The following is a 21,431-nucleotide window of genomic DNA, read 5'->3' as shown; positions in this document are numbered from 1 at the left end:
AAAGGAAGTGTTGAGCCTGTCTCTGGTAAACTCACATAGTCATCAAGAGCATCTTTGAGTGCAGACAGCAGCAGCACTGCAGCAAGGGGGATAAGAGTGGTCACTGGTGTCAGAGATGAGATAACTGGCAACATCTACACGCCCACATAGCCCGCGGGGGAAATACAAGAAATAAAAAGGATCAATAAGGAAATAAATGCTAGCTTTTTAAGGCCTTTAGTGCTGCAGTTGATGGAACCTCTAATGCTTAGTCCCTACAGAACCTAAAGAAAAATCTGGCCATTAGATAACAATGATCCTGTGGTACAATATGGCATATATAAAAATATAGGGTGAACAACAACAAATTAGGGGGGAGGCAAGAATTTGATTCAAAGCAAATAAAAACCTGCCCTGTATGGCAAAGGAAAAATGAACAATATGAAAGCAGAAAAAAAAGTTATTTGAAATGTGAGGTTATTTCAATGCCTGTTAATTGCTTGTTATTACAAGACATGTAGTGTATTAGAATACTAAAATTCTATTTGAAAAATTAGGGAAAAAAACCCTATCACCAGACCAGCCCCTAACTAAATACTGTTTCATTAACTCAATTACAAATGTAAACAAAACTCTGGGGTCACAATCAGTGGTTGTAATTTCTGTGGGGTCAATTTCTGTAACAAACATAATGAGCTGGTGTGAGGATAGGATAAAACAAAATTCTGACTAAAAAAAAATGCCACTAAAACTTCTCTAGCTATGCCTGTGTCGATGCCTTTAAGCAATAAAAAAAAACAATGTGCAAGAGAACAAGGATCTGTTAATGTTAGGTTAACGTTTAGTGAAAACTACAAAAGTGTACAGAATATATATATATATGGCTATGTATATGTAGAAATAATAGGGACAAAAGCAATATATTGCACAAAGTGCAAGACCAGCTGCCGGTACTACAGAGTGGCTGCAGCTATGCAGACTTACAAAGTCATCTATAGCCTCCTTTATGGCAGAGATACTCAGCACAAAGACCAGGGGGATTACAGTAGCTGCAGGCTCCAGGGAGCTGACTGCTGGAATAAACTGTCATGGTAGCTATGGTTAAAGGTTAATACAGGAAACATTGGATACACGCGTCTTAGGCATAGGCTAATTAAGGTAATAATTAGTTCAACATTTTAAACTGCTGTGGTAATGTACATTACAAGGCTAAAAAAGATAATCCACAATTATCATTAGTTCTACATTATAAATTATTGTGGTAATGTAATTACAAAGCTAACAAGATTGATACATAAATTATTGTTAGTTCAACTTTTGAAGCACAACTGTCTTCTACTGGAGTAAATAGAGGCAGGTTAGTTAAGCACAGTATAAAATAAAACAATGAAGAGAAATTCACATGAAAAACTGAATTCTGACACTCTTAGTTTTAAATTTTTAAAACCACTGGTTCAACCTCAAGCTTCTAGTGTAATCAAACATTGATTAATAATTCAACGGTTTTCACCAAATACAACCTAAGTTTACTTTTATACTTTTATTTTTTAAAGCAAAAAAAAAGTACTGAATAATTTGTATTAATACTAGCTAGTAACATTTGGGCCTGCTTTCATTGTCCATATGGGCTAAACATGTCAAAGACTAGACAAACAGATGTCTGTACTGTAGCACGAAAACTTAGCCAAGCTGTTCACTTCAACAGAGGACTACCTCACAACATTGTATGGACCATCACAAGATATAACATGAAAACTTAGCCAAGCTGTTCACTTCAACAGGGCTACCTCACAACATTGTATGGACCATCACAAGATATATTATAACATGAAAACTTAGCCAAGCTGTTCACTTCAACAGGGCTACCTCACAACATTGTATGGACCATCACAAGATATAACATGAAAACTTAGCCAAGCTGTTCACTTCAACAGGGGGCTACCTCACAACATTGTATGGACCATCACAAGATATAACATGAAAACTTAGCCTAGCTGTTCACTTCAACCCCTGCTACCTCACAACATCGTATGGACCATCACAAGATATAACATGAAAACTTAGCCAAGCTGTTCACTTCAACAGGGCTACCTCACATTGTATGGACCATCACAAGATATATTATAACATAAAAACTTAGCCAATCTGTTCACTTCAACAGGGCTACCCCAGCAACATTGTATGGACCATCACAAGATATAACATGAAAACTTAGCCAAGCTGTTCACTTCAACAGGACTACCTCACAACATTGTATGGACCATCACAAGATATAACATGAAAACTTAGCCTAGCTGTTCACTTCAACAGGGCTATCTCACAACATTGTATGGACCATCACAAGATATAACATGAAAACTTAGCCTAGCTGTTCACTTCAACCCCTGCTACCTCACAACATCGTATGGACCATCACAAGATATAACATGAAAACTTAGCCAAGCTGTTCACTTCAACAGGGGGCTACCTCACAACATTGTATGGACCATCACAAGATATAACATGAAAACTTAGCCAAGCTGTTCACTTCAACAGGGCTACCTCACAACATTGTATGGACCATCACAAGATATAACATGAAAACTTAGCCTAGCTGTTCACTTCAACAGGGCTACCTCACAACATTGTATGGACCATTACAAGATATAACATGAAAACTTAGCCAAGCTGTTCACTTCAACAGGGGGCTACCTCACAACATTGTATGGACCATCACAAGATATAACATGAAAACTTAGCCAAGCTGTTCACTTCAACAGGGGGCTATCTCACAACATCGTATGGACCATCACAAGATATAACATGAAAACTTAGCCAAGCTGTTCACTTCAACAGGGCTACCTCACAACATCGTATGGACCATCACAAGATATAACATGAAAACTTAGCCAAGCTGTTCACTTCAATAGGGCTATCTCACAACATTGTATGGACCATCACAAGATATAACATGAAAACTTAGCCAAGCTGTTCACTTCAACAGGGGGCTACATCACAACATTGTATGGACCATCACAAGATATAACATGAAAACTTAGCCTAGCTGTTCACTTCAACAGGGCTACCTCACAACATTGTATGGACCATCACAAGATATAACATGAAAACTTAGCCAAGCTGTTCACTTCAACAGGGCTATCTCACAACATTGTATGGACCATCACAAGATATAACATGAAAACTTAGCCTAGCTGTTCACTTCAACAGGGCTACCTCACAACATTGTATGGACCATCACAAGATATAACATGAAAACTTAGCCAAGCTGTTCACTTCAACAGGGCTATCTCACAACATTGTAGGGACCATCACAAGATATAACATGAAAACTTAGCCAAGCTGTTCACTTCAACAGGGCTACCTCACAACATCGTATGGACCATCACAAGATATATTATAACATGAAAACTTAGCCAAGCTGTTCACTTCAACAGGGCTATCTCACAACATTGTATGGACCATCACAAGATATAACATGAAAACTTAGCCAAGCTGTTCACTTCAACAGGGCTACCTCACAACATTGTATGGACCATCACAAGATATAACATGAAAACTTAGCCAAGCTGTTCACTTCAACAGGGCTACCTCACAACATTGTATGGACCATCACAAGATATATTATAACATGAAAACTTAGCCAAGCTGTTCACTTCAACAGGGCTACCTCACAACATTGTATGGACCATTACAAGATATAACATGAAAACTTAGCCAAGCTGTTCACTTCAACAGGGCTACCCCAGCAACATTGTATGGACCATCACAAGATATATCACTTGCATGTTTGACTGTGTGTTAATCTTCATTTATAATTTCCAATTTCTGATAGTTAGTTGAAGGATAAGGTTATTAGCTCTAAGAATTAATCTCACATAAATTCATCTCTATGTACCCTAAAGTCTAGAAAATAAATCTGACGTTAAAAATATATAAGCGTATTTAATTTTCAGAGAATCATTGCAACACATTTAAGGCTATGTTTGTAAGCAAAGCACTGAGATTATAGGCCAGACAGTGAAGGTAACACATTGAAAGGTAAGCTAATAGCAACTATACAATAGAGGCAGTCAGAGTATGAGGATGATTTATAACATTCATAAATGTTGCGTGTCTTATAATTTGTAATGGTGGGAGTAAGCATTTCAAATATTGCAATCTAATGATGTATTACAATGGGGACATTTAAAGTTCAACTAAAGAAATTAGCTCAACATTATTAATCAAACATGTATAATATCAGTTGTATCCACAGAATGTATCAAGACACCTTGGAAAGTCAAACTATTGTGCTTAAAATCACTTACTATAAGCATTTAAATATACTAACATAATGTCATCAAGTAGAAAATATTAAGTGTGATTCCAGATTTTATAAGACAAAGCAAATTTTAAAAATTCTGATAGGATTAACTTTCTAAAGATGGTTGTTGGCAACTCTTAATTCCACGGTGTAAAAGAATGGTGATGGATATATGTAACAGATCTACGGGGTGGTTGTGTGCGATACCAATCACAAAATGTTTAGTGCAGGTCTATACAAATATCTTTAACTTATTTGTAATTTTATAGCTGATGTTAAGTTCTTCTATTCTTACTGTATATCTGTATACATATGGGTAGATCTCAGAAAAGACATGAAGGCCTAGACTCCCTCTTCCCTCTCTCAAGACATATATAAATAAAAGCCTCTGGGGGGGTATATCATTCACGTGTCTTAAGCTACCATTATAAAACAGACAAGTTAACTTCAAATGGCTGGGACTTGACAAGATCTGGAGCTGTAAACAAATGGAATAAATGAGATGACTCAACGTGCTGCAACAAGAAACAGAAGTCAATGGCTGTGTAATAGACACCTGCTGGGTTATTGAAGATGCTCATCCTGTAATTAGCTCACCTAAACATTCATTAAAAGAAGAACATTGGCATTAAGACAAAAAAATATATGCTGTAAAAAAAACATGGCATTAGTTGATAATGAGCGCAATATGTCTAAAACCAACATTAAACAAGACTTTTGTGTGAAATCTACCTGGACAAACATATGTTTTTATGTGATGTAGGAGCCAGATAATAGAAGGCATGTAAACATACAATCTACCCATACAAACAAACATACAAGTGTAGGTATGAGTCAGAGACGTACAAAAAGACACGAGTGTATGTGAGCCAGAGACTAGAAGAAAAATCTACCTGTACATACATACGAGTGTATGTGATGTATGGGCCAGAGACTAGAAGATTTATCTATCCATATAAACAAACATATAAATGTATGTGACGTAAGAGCCAGAGACTAGAAGACATATCTACTCATATATGATGTATGAGCCAGTGATTAGAAGATATCTACATGTACATACAAACATATGAGTGTATGTGAAGTTTGAGCCAGAAACTATAGGACATATCTACCAATATACGATGTATGATTAGAAGACATGTACATACAAACATATGAGTGTATGTGATATGAGCCAGTGATAGGAAGACATGTACATACAAACATATGAGTCTATGTGATGTATGAACCAGAGGCAGGCACTCACCTGGAGTACAAGGAGCCCCAAGAAGTAAGCATTGGCCAACCTTTGAAACTGCTCAAACAAGTTCTTGGGCAGGAATGTAAAAATGTTGTACTTGGATGTGGAAATGTAATTGTTCTGGGGAAAAATTTGTTATTTATAACTTATACATCAACAAAGTGGGTTAACTCTCTGTGTTATACTATTGTAATACATCAACAGGTGGGTGAACTATGTGTTATACTATTGTAATACATCAACAGGTGGGTGAACTATGTCTGTGTTATACTATTGTAATACATCAACAGGTGGGTGAAGTATGTCTGTGTTATACTATTGTAATACATCAACAGGTGGGTGAAGTATGTCTGTGTTATACTATCAGGAGGGTGAAGTATGTCTGTGTTATACTATTGTAATACATCAACACGTGGGTGAAGTATGTCTGTGTTATACTATTGTAATACATCAACACGTGGGTGAAGTATGTCTATGTTATACTATTGTAATACATCAACAGGTGGGTGAAGTATGTCTGTGTTATACTATTGTAATACATCAACAGGTGGGTGAAGTATGTCTGTGTTATACTATCAGGAGGGTGAAGTATGTCTATGTTATACTATTGTAATACATCAACAGGTGGGTGAAGTATGTCTGTGTTATACTATCAGGTGGGTGAAGTATGTCTGTGTTATACTATTGTAATACATCAACAGGTGGGTGAAGTATGTCTATGTTATACTATTGTAATACATCAACAGGTGGGTGAACTATGTGTTATACTATTGTAATACATCAACAGGTGGGTGAACTATGTCTGTGTTATACTATTGTAATACATCAACAGGTGGGTGAATTATGTCTGTGTTATACTATTCTAATACAATACATCAACAGGTGGGTGAATTATGTCTGTGTTATACTATTCTAATACAATACATCAACAGGTGGGTGAACTATGTGTAATACATCAACAGAAGGGTGAAAGACATGTGGGTGAACTATGTCTGTGTTATACTATTCTAATACAATACACCAACAGGTGGATGAACTGGATGATAAATTGGTAAAAAAAAATTATCTTTAAACCAACTACTCACTGCATATCCAAACTGTGCATTGAACTCTGGGTCATTGACTTTAATAATACGTTCAATCTCTGTGAAACAAAACAAAATTATAATAATCATTGGCTTAACTATGACAGGTTAATGGAGAGACGTGTTAGGTATAGTTCTATTGGCATATGACAATCAGAAATATAATTTACCATTTTTCCTTCTGGTGGATAGTGGATTGTGGTATCCACTCCTAAATCTTCTCTTTTCGCTCATATTGACTCAGACAAATTAGCATATTGAAAAGATCCAGGTGTTTGCTAAACTAGTAATGTCATCACTTTCAGATACTATATGTTTAATGATTTATTGTTTTTATGATTTCCAAACAGCACAAAAAATGTCCAATATTTATGACAGTTGACTGTATAAACAGGAGTTTTTCACACACCCTGCACTTTTAGTTATGGATTCTTAACTCTAATTTGAGAAATAGTTTTAAAAATAAGAAACAGAAGTCCAAACATACTAAATCATTCAAACTTAATCTCACTCAATTATATCAATAATTTTTTTTTATTGGCCCTTTGTAATGTACCAGTGTATATAAAAGTTTTGTCAAAATGAATATAATCTGACTAGAAGTAAAAATGCTAATGCAGTAGGCCTATTCATTATTCACAGTATTTATAAAAAATTCCATTTAAAACTATCCACCTCATATCTACGGCAGTAAAATAACAGCTAGGCCTATAAGAATTCATGTCTGACCAGAAATAACATGAGCAACAATATACAATGAAAAATTACTGGCTAATTTTTTTCCTACCACAGATGAAATATAATAAAAGCTAACATCACTTCCTAAATTTTTGACCATAGATGAAATAAACTTAAAGTTGACATAACTGACTTTTTAACCACAGATGCAATGTGAAATGCTTCATAGTGTCAAAAAATAAGAGATAACCATATTGAATAGATAATGGCTACTTGTAAAAGTTTTTTCTTAAAAGTAAAAGGTGTTTATACTTTAACAAATTTGTTCTAACACAAAATACACCAAACAATGTCTAGTATGTGTAGAAGTAGAAAAGCTACCATGAGAGCAATGCTGAACCAAATTATTTTCTCTCAGATAATCATTGCAAGTACTAGACCTACAAATCACTTCCCAGTATCAAATCACATTTTTCAATACTTTTGACTCTACTTATGGTCATCAAACTAAATCAACAAACAGCCATTGGTGGTAGCCTTGACCAAATTGAACTGCTCAGTGTGCTCATGTGTAAGACAATTTCTTCTGTGTCTAGTCTAGCAATAGGTGATTAAGTTGTGTGGACTCAAAGGTTGGGTTAAGTACTAGTCTAATTAAGTTGGCTACTATTGGACACCTGCCACACATCACAGGAAGGTAAGTAAGGCAACTCAACATTATTTACACAGTGGTGGCTTCTGTCACTTTGTTTTGTACTCAATTCACGACAGACCAGATTCTCACATACAAAGTAGTGCATATTCCCAGACAGTGAAAACAACAAAGTAGTGCATATTCCCACAGTGTCACAAAAAGCCGGACCAAATGCAAACAATCTGTTATTTGAAGACCTTGGCCTTAAAGCTTTACCTAAGGCGGAACAAACCTAATGCCTAAGGCTAGCCTACGGACTAGGGTAACCACAGTCCGTGGTCAACTTAAGTACAGTAATCACAGATGTTACAATAAAAGGAAACAATTTAGACTAGATATCTAGATCTATATTTAGTATTTAGGTAAACTGATCACTAAGAAAACCCAGCTTAGTACTGTAACAAGTACACTTAGTAAGTATCACACCTGGTCTAATTTATACATGTAAATTAAACTGCTCGTGTGATAAAACTTAAAACCAAAATGGTAGTAATCAAACAACGTAATATTTCCTGCACTTTGAATGCAAGTGGTTGGCGATAATCTTGTATAAAAATCCGATAACAGAGCGGAAACAGTCCAAGTGTGTAGCCCAGCCCCGTGGAAGTAGTGAACGTCGGGCCGCCAATGTCAGGATACGGGGGAGGACACACTGTTTACATCTACACCGTGTACACACCGTGCGCACCAATCATTTCTTCCGCCAGCTTTGTGGGTCACGGGGGCAACAAAACAACACGGACACACTAATCTTCGGGCAGGGGAAATCAAAGGAGAAAATCGCTGGGGGGGGGGGGGGGGGGGGGCAGTTCGGGGAATAATATAAACTTTAATCAATACGAAGTGTAACCGATAATAATAGTAATAAAATGAAGATCTAAATTAAGATCAGTGTATAAGGTTTTCCTTTAACTTGTAACAGTTCAAGCCAGCTAGAATCTATAACTGTTTGCAGACGACAGTCTCTCTTATAGATTGTTACGCCCCAGTAGATTAGGAGAAATACGGCGGATTATTTTAGAGAGGTGAACTACTAGTGTGTAGACAGCGATCCAGCCATACCTGAGGCTTACTGATGATTAACCTCGCTCATCAAATGAAACGGCTAATTAACTAACACAGATATGGAATGAGGCATTTCGAGCACCCCCAGCTCCCCTCTAAATTAGCATGTACTAAAATAGGTGTATTTAATTACTGACACATCTCAATACTCGAGTGTGTGTGTTGGCAGGTTGTGTGTAGCTGCGTACATCTGCTGGTGTGGACTGACAATAATAGGATTAAACGGTAAAATAAACACAGGGGAAAATCGATAGTCAGGCTATTTTACAAGACTCCAACTTTCGGAGGGGAATATCTCCATCTTTCAGATCTAACCGTTAGATACAGTAACCACACATTTAGTGAACCTTTAGACACAGTAACCAAACATATAGTGAACCTTTAGACACAGTAAACCGTTAGACATAGTAACCAAACCTTTCGTAAACCGTTAGACACACTAACTTAACATTTCGTAAACCGTTAGACACAGTAACCAAACATTTAGTGAACCGTTAGACACAGTAACCTAACATTTCGTAAACCGTTAGACACAGTAACCACACATTTAGGGAACCCTTAGACACAATAACTTCACGTTTTGTAAACCTTTGGACACAGTAATCTCACAGCCAGCGAGGTAAACATGTTGCTTCACAATGGACAGTCACGTAGCCCAATGGAGCTTGGTGGTAGCAATCAGTGTCTACATTAACACATCTCAGTGTCTGAAAATATGCATCAGTACCTACCAACATAATGCAGTTCTCTAACGTTTGCCAAAACCATACTCTGATGCCTGCCTACAATATACCCCAATGTCTGTCAATACCATACTCGATAGTCTGCCATACTCGAATGTCTGCCATTCCCCAATGTCTGACAACACTAAGTCTCAGCATATATCAATGTCTGCCAACGCCATACCCCAATGTCTCCCGTACCCCAATGTCTGCCATACTCCAATGTCTGCCATAATGTCTGCCATACCCCAATGTCTGCTGTAACCAAATGTCTGCCATACTCCAATGTCTGCCATACCCCAATGTCTGCCATACCCCAATGTCTGCCATAACCCAATGTCTGCCATAACCCAATGTCTGCCATACCCCAATGTCTGCCATAACCCAATGTCTGCTGTACCCTAACGTCTGTCATACCCCAATGTCTGCCATAATGTCTGCCATACCCCAATGTCTGCTGTAACCAAATGTCTGCCATACTCCAATGTCTGCCATACCCCAATGTCTGCCATACCCCAATGTCTGCCATACCCCAATGTCTGCCATAATGTCTGCCATACCCCAATGTCTGCTGTAACCAAATGTCTGCCATACTCCAATGTCTGCCATACCCCAATGTTTGCTGTAACCAAATGTCTGCCATACTCCAATGTCTGCCATACCCCAATGTCTGCTGTAACCAAATGTCTGCCATACTCCAATGTCTGCCATACCCCAATGTCTGCCGTAACCAAATGTCTGCTGTAACCAAATGTCTGCCATACCCCAATGTCTGCCATACCCCAATGTCTGCCATACCCCAATGTCTGCCATACCCCAATGTCTGCCATAACCCCAATGTCTGCCATACCCCAATGTCTGCCATACCCCAATGTCTGCCATAACCCAATGTCTGCCATACCCCAATGTCTGCCATACCCCAATGTCTCCCGTAACCCAATGTCTGCCATAACCCAATGTCTGCCATACCCCAATGTCTGCCATAACCCAATGTCTGCCATACCCCAATGTCTGCTGTACCCTAACGTCTGCCAGCCCATACCCCGCTGCACCCAACTACAATTGATGAGAACCAAAGCGAGATGCTGGCTCGTGTTTACAATTGGCACTCCTGCTGCAGCTACAGATGACGCGACATGCCCACATTAAAAGTTGATGGGATACAAATCCTGCCCGTGTTTGACGGGCCTGTTTCTTGTTCAGACATCTTGATACATTTACCGCACGAACGTCAGGTAAGTTCACTTCGCCATGTGCTCAATGTTTGGGTTCACTAATTCATGTGCTCAATGTCTGGGTTCACTAATTCATGTGCTAAATGTTTGGGTTCACTAATTCATGTGCTCAATGGCTGGGTTCACTAATTCATGTGCTCAAAGCCTGGGTTCACTAATTCATGTGCTCAATGGCTGGGTTCACTAATTCATGTGCTCAATGGCTGGGTTCACTAATTCATGTGCTCAATGGCTGGGTTCACTAATTCATGTGCTCAATGGCTGGGTTCACTAATTCATGTGCTCAATGGCTGGGTTCACTAATTCATGTGCTCAATGGCTGGGTTCACTAATTCATGTGCTCAATGGCTGGGTTCACTAATTCATGTGCTCAATGGCTGGGTTCACTAATTCATGTGCTCAATGGCTAGGTACACTTCACCATCAGCTTGATGTCTGAGTTAATCCTTATTTGCCTGTAGGCGATAGTGACGACATATAAAAGCGCATAGTTATAATTTCCAATGCTTGTATTAGTTGTATTAGCCCTGCCACGAGAAGCCGTGTGATAGCCAATGACAGAACACAGGTCTGACGACAACACACGATGAACTATGTCACAGCCACCACAACGTAAACAACACACCATCGCACTAGTTTTACAGAGTTAGGCCTAAACAGCTAGTTCTTCATCATTTGCTACTGAATAAAAACAAATCGATATGGATCTATTAAACTTATAAAATGTTATTACTGGATGAAGTGTAAAACTTGGATTATACTTGTCTGCTTTATCTACTTATTATTATGTAACCAGGGAGTTGTAATGTTTTATTTGGAAACATGAAATAGGTTTGATATACTCAGCATCATACTGACAAAAACAAAACCTAACGTCTGCAGCATTTAAAGGTGTGCAGTGGCGTAGCCAGGATCGTCTCAAGGGGGGGGGGGAGGTTCCAATTTTTACCCGAGGACAAACTTTCGATTTGCACCCCCTCCCTCAAACTTTTGATTCGCACCCCCCCCCCCTCAAACTTTCGATTTGCACACCCACCTCATACTTTATATATATATATATATATATATATATATATATATATATATATATATATATATATATATATATATATATATATATATATATATATATATACCGAGGGGTCTATGGGGGGTATGACCCCATTAACCCCCCCCCCCATGCCTACGCCACTGAAGGTGTGGACGAGTCTTCATGTCACAAACACTGAGCAAATGTATGCACCAGCACGACCGTGTTTCACTTGTCTAAGTATCCTTTAACATAGCTACGTCATACTGGCCAATAGTACACTGTTGTCAAACGATTAATTACGTCATCCCGCGCACACAACAAGTGACACATCACCCCGCCTACACCGGTGATGTCATACAATCACATCAAACATAGCCATATTAATCACGTGACCCAGCTTACACCAACGTACGGTCACGTGTAGACCTGGACCGAGTCAATACAACTGAAGAAGCTTCTATTCGTTAATCAGACGAATTCAGAGAAAAGGGATGACGGGAAGGAATATGCGGCATGTCTCGAAGTGAATTGTTTAATAGATCTGCGATCAATACAGCAGGGAAATAGAATGTTCGGCCTGGCTGTTTACAGTGGCTGTATAAACCTCTCGTGTATACAGTGGCCAGATAATACTTGTGTATACAGTGGCCAGATAATACTTGTGTATACAGTGGCCAGATAATACTTGTGTATACAGTGGCCAGATAATACTTGTGTGTACAGTGGCCAGATAATACTTGTGTATACAGTGGCCAGATAATTCTTGTGTATACAGTGGCCAGATAATACTTGTGTGTACAGTGGCCAGATAATACTTGTGTATACAGTGGCCAGATAATACTTGTGTGTACAGTGGCCAGATAATACTTGTGTATACAGTGGCCAGATAATTCTTGTGTATACAGTGGCCAGATAATACTTGTGTATACAGTGGCCAGATAATACTTGTGTATACAGTGGTCAGATAATTCTTGTGTATACAGTGGCCAGATAATACTTGTGTATACAGTGGCCAGATAATACTTGTGTATACAGTGGCCAGATAATACTTGTGTATACAGTGGCCAGATAATACTTGTGTATACAGTGGCCAGATAATACTTGTGTGTACAGTGGCCAGATAATACTTGTGTATACAGTGGCCAGATAATACTTGTGTGTACAGTGGCCAGATAATACTTGTGTATACAGTGGCCAGATAATTCTTGTGTATACAGTGGCCAGATAATACTTGTGTATACAGTGGCCAGATAATACTTGTGTATACAGTGGCCAGATAATTCTTGTGTATACAGTGGCCAGATAATACTTGTGTATACAGTGGCCAGATAATACTTGTGTATACAGTGGCCAGATAATACTTGTGTATACAGTGGCCAGATAATACTTGTGTATACAGTGGCCAGATAATACTTGTGTATACAGTGGCCAGATAATACTTGTGTGTACAGTGGCCAGATAATACTTGTGTATACAGTGGCCAGATAATTCTTGTGTATACAGTGGCCAGATAATACTTGTGTATACAGTGGCCAGATAATACTTGTGTATACAGTGGCCAGATAATTCTTGTGTATACAGTGGCCAGATAATACTTGTGTATACAGTGGCCAGATAATACTTGTGTATACAGTGGCCAGATAATACTTGTGTATACAGTGGCCAGATAATACTTGTGTATACAGTGGCCAGATAATTCTTGTGTATACAGTGGCCAGATAATACTTGTGTATACAGTGGCCAGATAATTCTTGTGTATACAGTGGCCAGATAATTCTTGTGTATACAGTGGCCAGATAATACTTGTGTATACAGTGGCCAGATAATACTTGTGTATACAGTGGCCAGATAATACTTGTGTATACAGTGGCCAGATAATACTTGTGTATACAGTGGCCAGATAATACTTGTGTATACAGTGGCCAGATAATTCTCGTGTATACAGAGGCCTGATAATACTTGTGTATACAGAGGCCTGATAATACTTGTGTTCATGATGGCCAGAAAATTCTCGTGTATACGATGGCCAGATAATCCTTATGTCACAATGGCGAGAGAATTATCGTGTGTACACGATGGCCAAATAATACTCGCGTGTATACGATGGCCAGATAATCCTTGTGTATACGATGGCCAGATACTTACACAATGGCCACTGCAATCACAACCGAATGCACAACATCACAAAAAAATAAAAGCGCAACAGAAAGCCAAGTGCCTGTTTACCAATTGTTCAGGCCTAATGGGCCATCTAGCTGAGCTCAGCAAACACGACACACCAATCGCACAGCTACAAGACAATTTACGGACAGATTGACCTCACACTGGAATACTGGAGCTCATGGGAAATGGAAATAGGTCATCTTACGGTTAGGGACAGGATATAAAACTAGACATAGTCCATCGGGGAATGTAAGGAACAAGACATACAACTACGGTAGACCTAGTCCATCGGGGAATGTAAGGAACAAGACATACAACTACGGTAGACCTAGTCCATCGGGGAATGTAAGGAACAAGACATACAACTACGGTAGACCGATTCCATCAGGGAATGTTAGGGACACTCAGGACATACAACTACGGTAGACCGATTCCATCAGGGAATGTTAGGGACACTCAAGACATACAACTTCGGTAGACCTAGTCCATCAGGGAATGTAAGGGACAGCCAGGACATACAACTACGGTGGACATAGTCCAAGAGGGAATGTAAGAGACAGGACATACAACTAGACATAGTCCATCAGGAAATGTAAGGGACAGCCAGGACATACCACTACGGACAACTAGTTCCCTGAACAAGGAATGTAAAGATAATTGTCTCAGACATCCTCAGGTAGATCCGACACGGTCTATGGCACCTGGTCCAGGTCTAGTGGCACCTGGTCCAGGTCTAGTGGCACCTGGTCTAGTGGCACCTGGTCCAGGTCTAGTGGCACCTGGTCCAGGTCTAGTGGCACCTGGTCCAGGTCTAGTGGCACCTGGACCAGGTCTAGTGGCACCTGGTCCAGGTCTAGTGGCACCTGGACCAGGTCTAGTGGCACCTGGTCCAGGTCTAGTACCGACCTACCGTGGAAAACGTAGCGCGTGCCTGTCAAAGACCACTGCCACCAGGTATGGTCTAGCTTATCTCCGCTATTGTTTCCTCTAGACCCACGTGACCCGTTTTCAATACTCCCAAACAAATCCATGCAACTCCTTATCAGGCGTTAAGGCCATAGTCCGTCAGAAGAAAGCTTTGTTTGAATGTAATTAAAGCCCCACCCATACTCCTGTAGGCAAACTACCTCAACATCAGAACCTTGTAGGCATGAAAGCCATGCCCGTGTCGGCAGATCCAACCCTACCCGGACGTTGGCGGACTCGACCCATCCCGGATAGCCCCAGATGATCCCCACATACCAGTACAGGCAGATACCCCCCCCCCGCACCCCACATCCGTGTAGGCAGATCCCCCCCCCCCCCCCCCCCGCGTAGTCAGATGACCCCTACCCATACCCGTATAGCCAGATGACCCCCACCACCCCCTACCCATGTTGCCATATGACCCACGGCTCCCCAACCATCCCCAGTAGACAGACCACCAGCACCACCGTCTAGAGGCCACAGACGGGCAAACAAACAAACAGACATAACTCTCACCTTCCTTCTTCTGTACCACTGAAAAGGCGCGGAAATCCGGCTGCGACCATTGCAGCATACTCGTAGAACTAGTGCTAATGGCTTGACTGGCACCTCGCTACTTTTGTCCAAGATCCCACATAGAAATGTCCACATAGAATAAAATGTCCACATACAATGTCTTGTCCGAGTGCGGCCCAAGCAAAGAGAAACACGGTCCGTCGATCAATGCGGACACTAGGCGTGCTGCATCCATCATACTGATCAATACAGCCGCTCACTCTCAGCACAGCCGTGCCGTGGTGCCGCTCTATGGCTATATAATATAGGCCGGTCTATACGGCTCTCAATAGGTCGGTGTATACGGCTCTCAATAGGCCGTCCTACAGCTCTCAATAGGCCGATCTGTACAGCTCTCTATAGGTCGGTGTATACGGCTCTCAATAGGCCGTCTATAGGCCGGTCTATACAGCTCTCAATAGGCCGTCGATACAGCTCTCAATATGACGTCTATACAGCTCTCAATAGGCCGTCTATAGGCCGTCTATACAGCTCTCAATAGGCCGTCTATAGGCCGTCTATACAGCTCTCAATAGGCCGGTCTATACAGCTCTCAATAGGCAGGTCTATACAGCTCTCAATAGGCCGTCTATAGGCCGTCTATACAGCTCTCAATAGGCCGTCTATAGGCCGTCTATACAGCTCTCAATAGGCCGTCTATACAGCTCTCAATAGGCCGTCTATACAGCTCTCAATAGGCCGTCTATACAGCTCTCAATAGGCCGTCTATACAGCTCTCAATAGGCCGTCTATACAGCTCTCAATAGGCCGTCTATACGGCTCTCAATAGGCCGTCTATACAGCTGTCTATAGGCCGTCTATACGGCTCTCAATAGGCCGTCTATACGGCTCTCAATAGGCCGTCTATACAGCTCTCAATAGGCCGTCTATACAGCTCTCAATAGGCCGTCTATACAGCTCTCAATAGGTCGGACTATACTGCTCTCAATAGGCCGTCTATACAGCTCTCAATAGGCCGTCTATACAGCTCTCAATATGCCGTCTACACAGCTCTCAATAGGCCGTCTATACAGCTCTCAATAGGCCGTCTATACAGCTCTCAATAGGCCGTCTATACAGCTCTCAATAGGCCGTCTATACAGCTCTCAATAGGCCGTCTATACAGCTCTCAATAGACCGTCTATAGGCCGTCTATACAGCTCTCGTCTAAACAACTCTCAAAATGCCTGACACATCTGACTCGCTCTAAAAAAAAACCAGCGAGTCAGCACCCTCATCCTCTCATCTAAATGGAGTCATGGCCAGCTCTTATGACGCAAGTCTATAGACATGGCGCCATTGACAGTCAACACAACGCTATTAAGGCACCCGAGACGGGAGCCTATGTTGACGTTACAAATGCATCCAGACATAAAGCATATGAAGCACATAGTCTTGGAGATAGCCCTTATCGATCACACACGTTCACACATACGGCCACCAGTACTAGCTAACGTTCTGCAGACATACAACTGCATGTGGTTTTTACTCGAATGATTTGTTTCTTCCAATCAAAACACAAATCTAAGACGTATAAACAAGATAGACAATTCACCATAATTGTAAATGACTCTTAAAATAGGCGAGTAGTTTCCCCTTATGAAAAATTTCTAAATTGCGCATATAGATCAAGTATTTTTTTTTTTAGTCAGCGAATTCTATTTTTAGTACTGTGTTAAAAACCTGTATAAGAAAAATCTCTAGGGGGGAAAAAAACGACTTTATTTGTGTAGCTTATCAGTGCACAGAACTTGTCTGATAAGGCATGATTCATATAGAACAAAGCCTAAACCAACCACACGACATTCTTATATCACTCAGCTCGGCCTTTCCTGTACCGTGTACACACGTGTACGTGCATCGGTTAGGGTTCGTGTACACACATGTACATGAAATATGCATGTATATCACTAATCATTTTAATATAGCTGTAATATTTTTACGTTAGTTTTTATTAGCCGCTAATTGATCGGCTTTATTGTTACAAAATTATGTTTTTTTAAAACAACCAAAAATGGTGATTAGAGTTGACAGTTGACTTGAGTGAATTTAAAAGCAACATGCTGGATTTGAAAGATAATCAGACATTAAAGGAGAGAAGCAATAAATAAAAATCAATAAGGGCACATCTGTCACACACTTTATGTCACAAGGGCAATGGTCTCACAACATCACTGGTGTGTTCCAGCTAGTTTCACTATCAAAATACACATCCATTGGTGACATATGTCAGTATAGATGTCATGGTCCTGATGTCACACACTTCATGTCACATGGGCAATGGTCTCATAACATCACTGGTCTGTTCCAGCTAGTTTCACTATCAAAATACACATCCATTGGTGATATCTGGCAGCCTAGATGTCATAGTTCTGATGTCATGGTCCTGATGTCATAGTAATGATGTCATGGTCCTGGTTTCAGTCTAGCATTCATGTTCCTGATGTCACAATACCAAAGCTCTGTATCACCTTATCTACACCAACTCATTGGTTTCCTCAGCACAGATAAGAGATCAAATCTTCAACTTGAAAGTAATAAAAAACTGTTTCAACACTCTGCCTATTGTGTACAAACAGGAGCAACTCCTGACTACACCCACATCAGTTGGAGATTTGTTTTCAACATCTGAATGCGGGTTGCATGGGGACCAACACAATACAAGGCTAACCCAAGGGCTAACCCAAGGGCGTGGGGACCAACACAATACAAGGCTAACCCAAGGGCTAACCCAAGGGCGTGGGGACCAACACAATACAAGGCTAACCCAAGGGCATGGGGACCAACACAATACGAGGCTAACCCTAGGGCATGGGGACCAACACAATACGAGGCTAACCCAAGGGCTAACCCTAGGGCATGGGGACCAACACAATACGAGGCTAACCCTAGGGCGTGGGGACCAACACAATACAAGGCTAACCCAAGGGCTAACCCAAGGGCGTGGGGACCAACACAATACAAGGCTAACCCAAGGGCATGGGGACCAACACAATACGAGGCTAACCCTAGGGCATGGGGACCAACACAATACGAGGCTAACCCAAGGGCTAACCCTAGGGCATGGGGACCAACACAATACGAGGCTAACCCTAGGGCGTGGGGACCAACACAATACGAGGCTAACCCAAGGGCTAACCCTAGGGCGTGGGGACCAACACAATACCTGGCTCAACCAAATGGGGGCGGTAGATTAACAATCTATTCAATAAAAGTTCAATAAAACCACGACAGAATGGAGAGAAAATATGCAGGTTGCAGTGCATAAAACACACGACACTGTTATGTTCTAGATAAATAAGAAGAAGGACAATTCAGCAATAGTTTACAGCAGGGATCAGTGTTAATCAAACAACTGTTGGCTCATCTGAGAGTAAGTCTCACCATTATTACTGAATCCTGTGACATATGTACAACAAAATTTCAAACAGTAGTTTGCATCAAGCAAGCTGTATACTGTGTTTTGTTATCTCCCCTCTCAAATAACAACGGTAGGTAGTGTCAATCAAGTTGTATACAGTGTTTTATTATCTCCCCTCTCAAACAACAATGTTGTTGTTAGTATCAATCAAGTTGTATACTGTGTTTTGTTATCTCCCCTCTCAAACAACAACAATAGTTAGCATCAATCAAGTTGTATACAAAGTGGTTTGTTATCTCCCTTCTCAAACAACAACAGTAGTTAGTATCAATCAAGTTGTATACAGTGTTTTGTTATCTCCCCTCTCAAACAACAACAGTAGTTAGCATCAAGTTAAGTGTAAGACAAACTTCAAACAGCAACACAGGATAAAACACATTAACCATTTCAACTAAACTAAACTGAGGATAAAACAATACATCAGAAGAATAACTTTGTTCTAATGTGCCACATTAAAAAATTTTAAACAGCATGATGATAGTTTTTTTTTTATTTTTGGTACAAATGTGTTCAATCATGCTGAGAACTGGTCTACTGGCACAAATAGTTGGCACATTTGTACAAAACTAGTTCTATGGTTCTACATGTTTGGTCTACTGGCACAAATACCTGCCACATTATTACCCAACTAGTTCTATGGTTCTACATGTTTGGTCTACTGGCACAAATAGTTGGCACATTTGTACCCAACTAGTTCTATGGTTCTACATGTTTGGTCTACTGGCACAAATAGTTGGCACATTTGTACCCAACTAGTTCTATGGTTCTACATGTTTGGTCTACTGGCACAAATAGTTGATACATTTGTACCCAACTAGTTCTATGGTTCTACATGTTTGGTCTACTGGCACAAATACCTGCCACATTTGTACCCAACTAGTTCTATGGTTCTACATGTTTGGTCTACTGGCACAAATAGTTGGCACATTTGTACCCAACTAGTTCTATGGTTCTACATGTTTGGTCTATTGGCACAAATAGTTGGCACATTGGTACCCAACTAGTAAAGTTGAAACATACCTGGAGGCTTTTCCTTATGCCAGCATGGCTTCATTGTTACTTCTTTCTCATTTCAGGTACTCTGTAAAAAAAAAAAACAGATGAGTTTAGTTAAACTAACCAATGGCAGCCAACAGGTTGTTCTCACATGGGGTGATTTTTTTAAACTGTGTGCAGTGTTATTTAAAACAAATGTAATCACTTGATTATCTCTTTTTTTTTTAATTAAAAATAAACATTTTACAAAAAAAAAAGCTTATTTTGATTTTTTTTTCTCTCAAGGCACATGTATATGTAATTCAAATATAAACCAACTAGGCATTTTGTAATTCAATAGTGTTGTCATTTTTTACTAAAAGAGAATTTTAAAACCAAATGGTCTTGATTAAAACATGGCCAACCAAAGGTTGTATTTCATAGGTGACAAGGCACATATATCAAGGTTGTAGAGGTATTCAACAAAAGTAAACAGAATTGTAGTACAAAAAAATGTCTTTTGTCTATGTCCAACAATAGTGATCAGGTCCCTATTAGCGAACACAACAGATCCCATTAGCACACACCACACAGATTAAGTTCTGTTAAGATACACGAACTAATTAGCATATACCACAAAGTACAGAACTGTTTAGTTAAGATACATTAAATGTGTAGCACAACAGATGAAATAACATAATATTCATAAGGTTGTATAGCCAGTAATCGATAATCAGAAGAAATAAAGCAGGATCAGAAAAAAAAATCAATCATCACTTTGATTTTTTTTCTCTCAATTTTTAAATGCATTACTTCTAAACAATGACATTTTTATGCTGTATTAATCTATGCTTCAAATAAATTCAAAGCAGACATCTGTTGGGTTTTTTTCAGTTCGCAATAGCTTTGATCTTTTAAAGCTGTTGTGTTGTTTCAAGTAATGATAGATGCCATAAAAAGTATTTCGCAACAGCAACATTAAAATATTTTGCTTAAAGTAATATTAGAATGACAGGGATATCTACATATATTATCACTGAGGGTAAGACATATGTGTTGAGCTCCCAGCACCATGATGCTACTGTTTGCTTATGAAAAGCAGAAAAAAAAATTAAATTCACTCACCCAAAATTTCTAAAGGCCAAGGTTAACTAGCAAGTTTTAAGGTTGTTGAAGTCATCTGAAAACAGAAACGAATTGTTAGCCAGGGTAAATTGTGGTGTCTTTGGGTAGTTAGCGAGTACAAAACCTCAGCCCTTAGTTGGCCTCTAAAGAATGCAGTCAACCAGTACAGCTATGTGTCCTGAAGCTGAC

General features: G+C 39.9%; 1 protein-coding gene across 7 annotated transcripts in view; it reads right to left on the bottom strand.

Annotated features, from left to right (window-relative positions):
• Positions 1-21,431, bottom strand: part of LOC131936114 (phospholipid-transporting ATPase ID) — a 55,286-nt gene that overhangs the window by 14,865 nt on the left and 18,990 nt on the right. For 5 of the 7 annotated variants that reach the window (XM_059293002.1, XM_059293003.1, XM_059293007.1 and 2 more), the window contains exons 2-6: positions 21,243-21,297; positions 20,163-20,223; positions 6,611-6,669; positions 5,532-5,645; positions 36-134 (exon numbers count right to left, since the gene is read on the bottom strand). In XM_059293002.1, the coding sequence (XP_059148985.1) occupies positions 36-134; positions 5,532-5,645; positions 6,611-6,669; positions 20,163-20,196 (306 nt within the window). In that variant the 5' untranslated portion in view covers positions 20,197-20,223; positions 21,243-21,297. Of the gene's footprint in view, positions 1-35; positions 135-963; positions 1,063-5,531; positions 5,646-6,610; positions 6,670-6,780; positions 7,049-8,500; positions 8,619-20,162; positions 20,224-21,242; positions 21,298-21,431 lie in introns of those variants that run through there. The other 2 variants (XM_059293001.1, XM_059293000.1) reach the window with 2 other exon arrangements.

Source organism: Physella acuta, unplaced genomic scaffold (genome assembly GCF_028476545.2).
Source record: "Physella acuta isolate Inbredline_101_S28 unplaced genomic scaffold, ASM2847654v3 ptg000168l, whole genome shotgun sequence".
NCBI lineage: Eukaryota > Metazoa > Mollusca > Gastropoda > Physidae > Physella > Physella acuta.
This window is presented reverse-complemented; position numbering and strand designations above follow the sequence as displayed.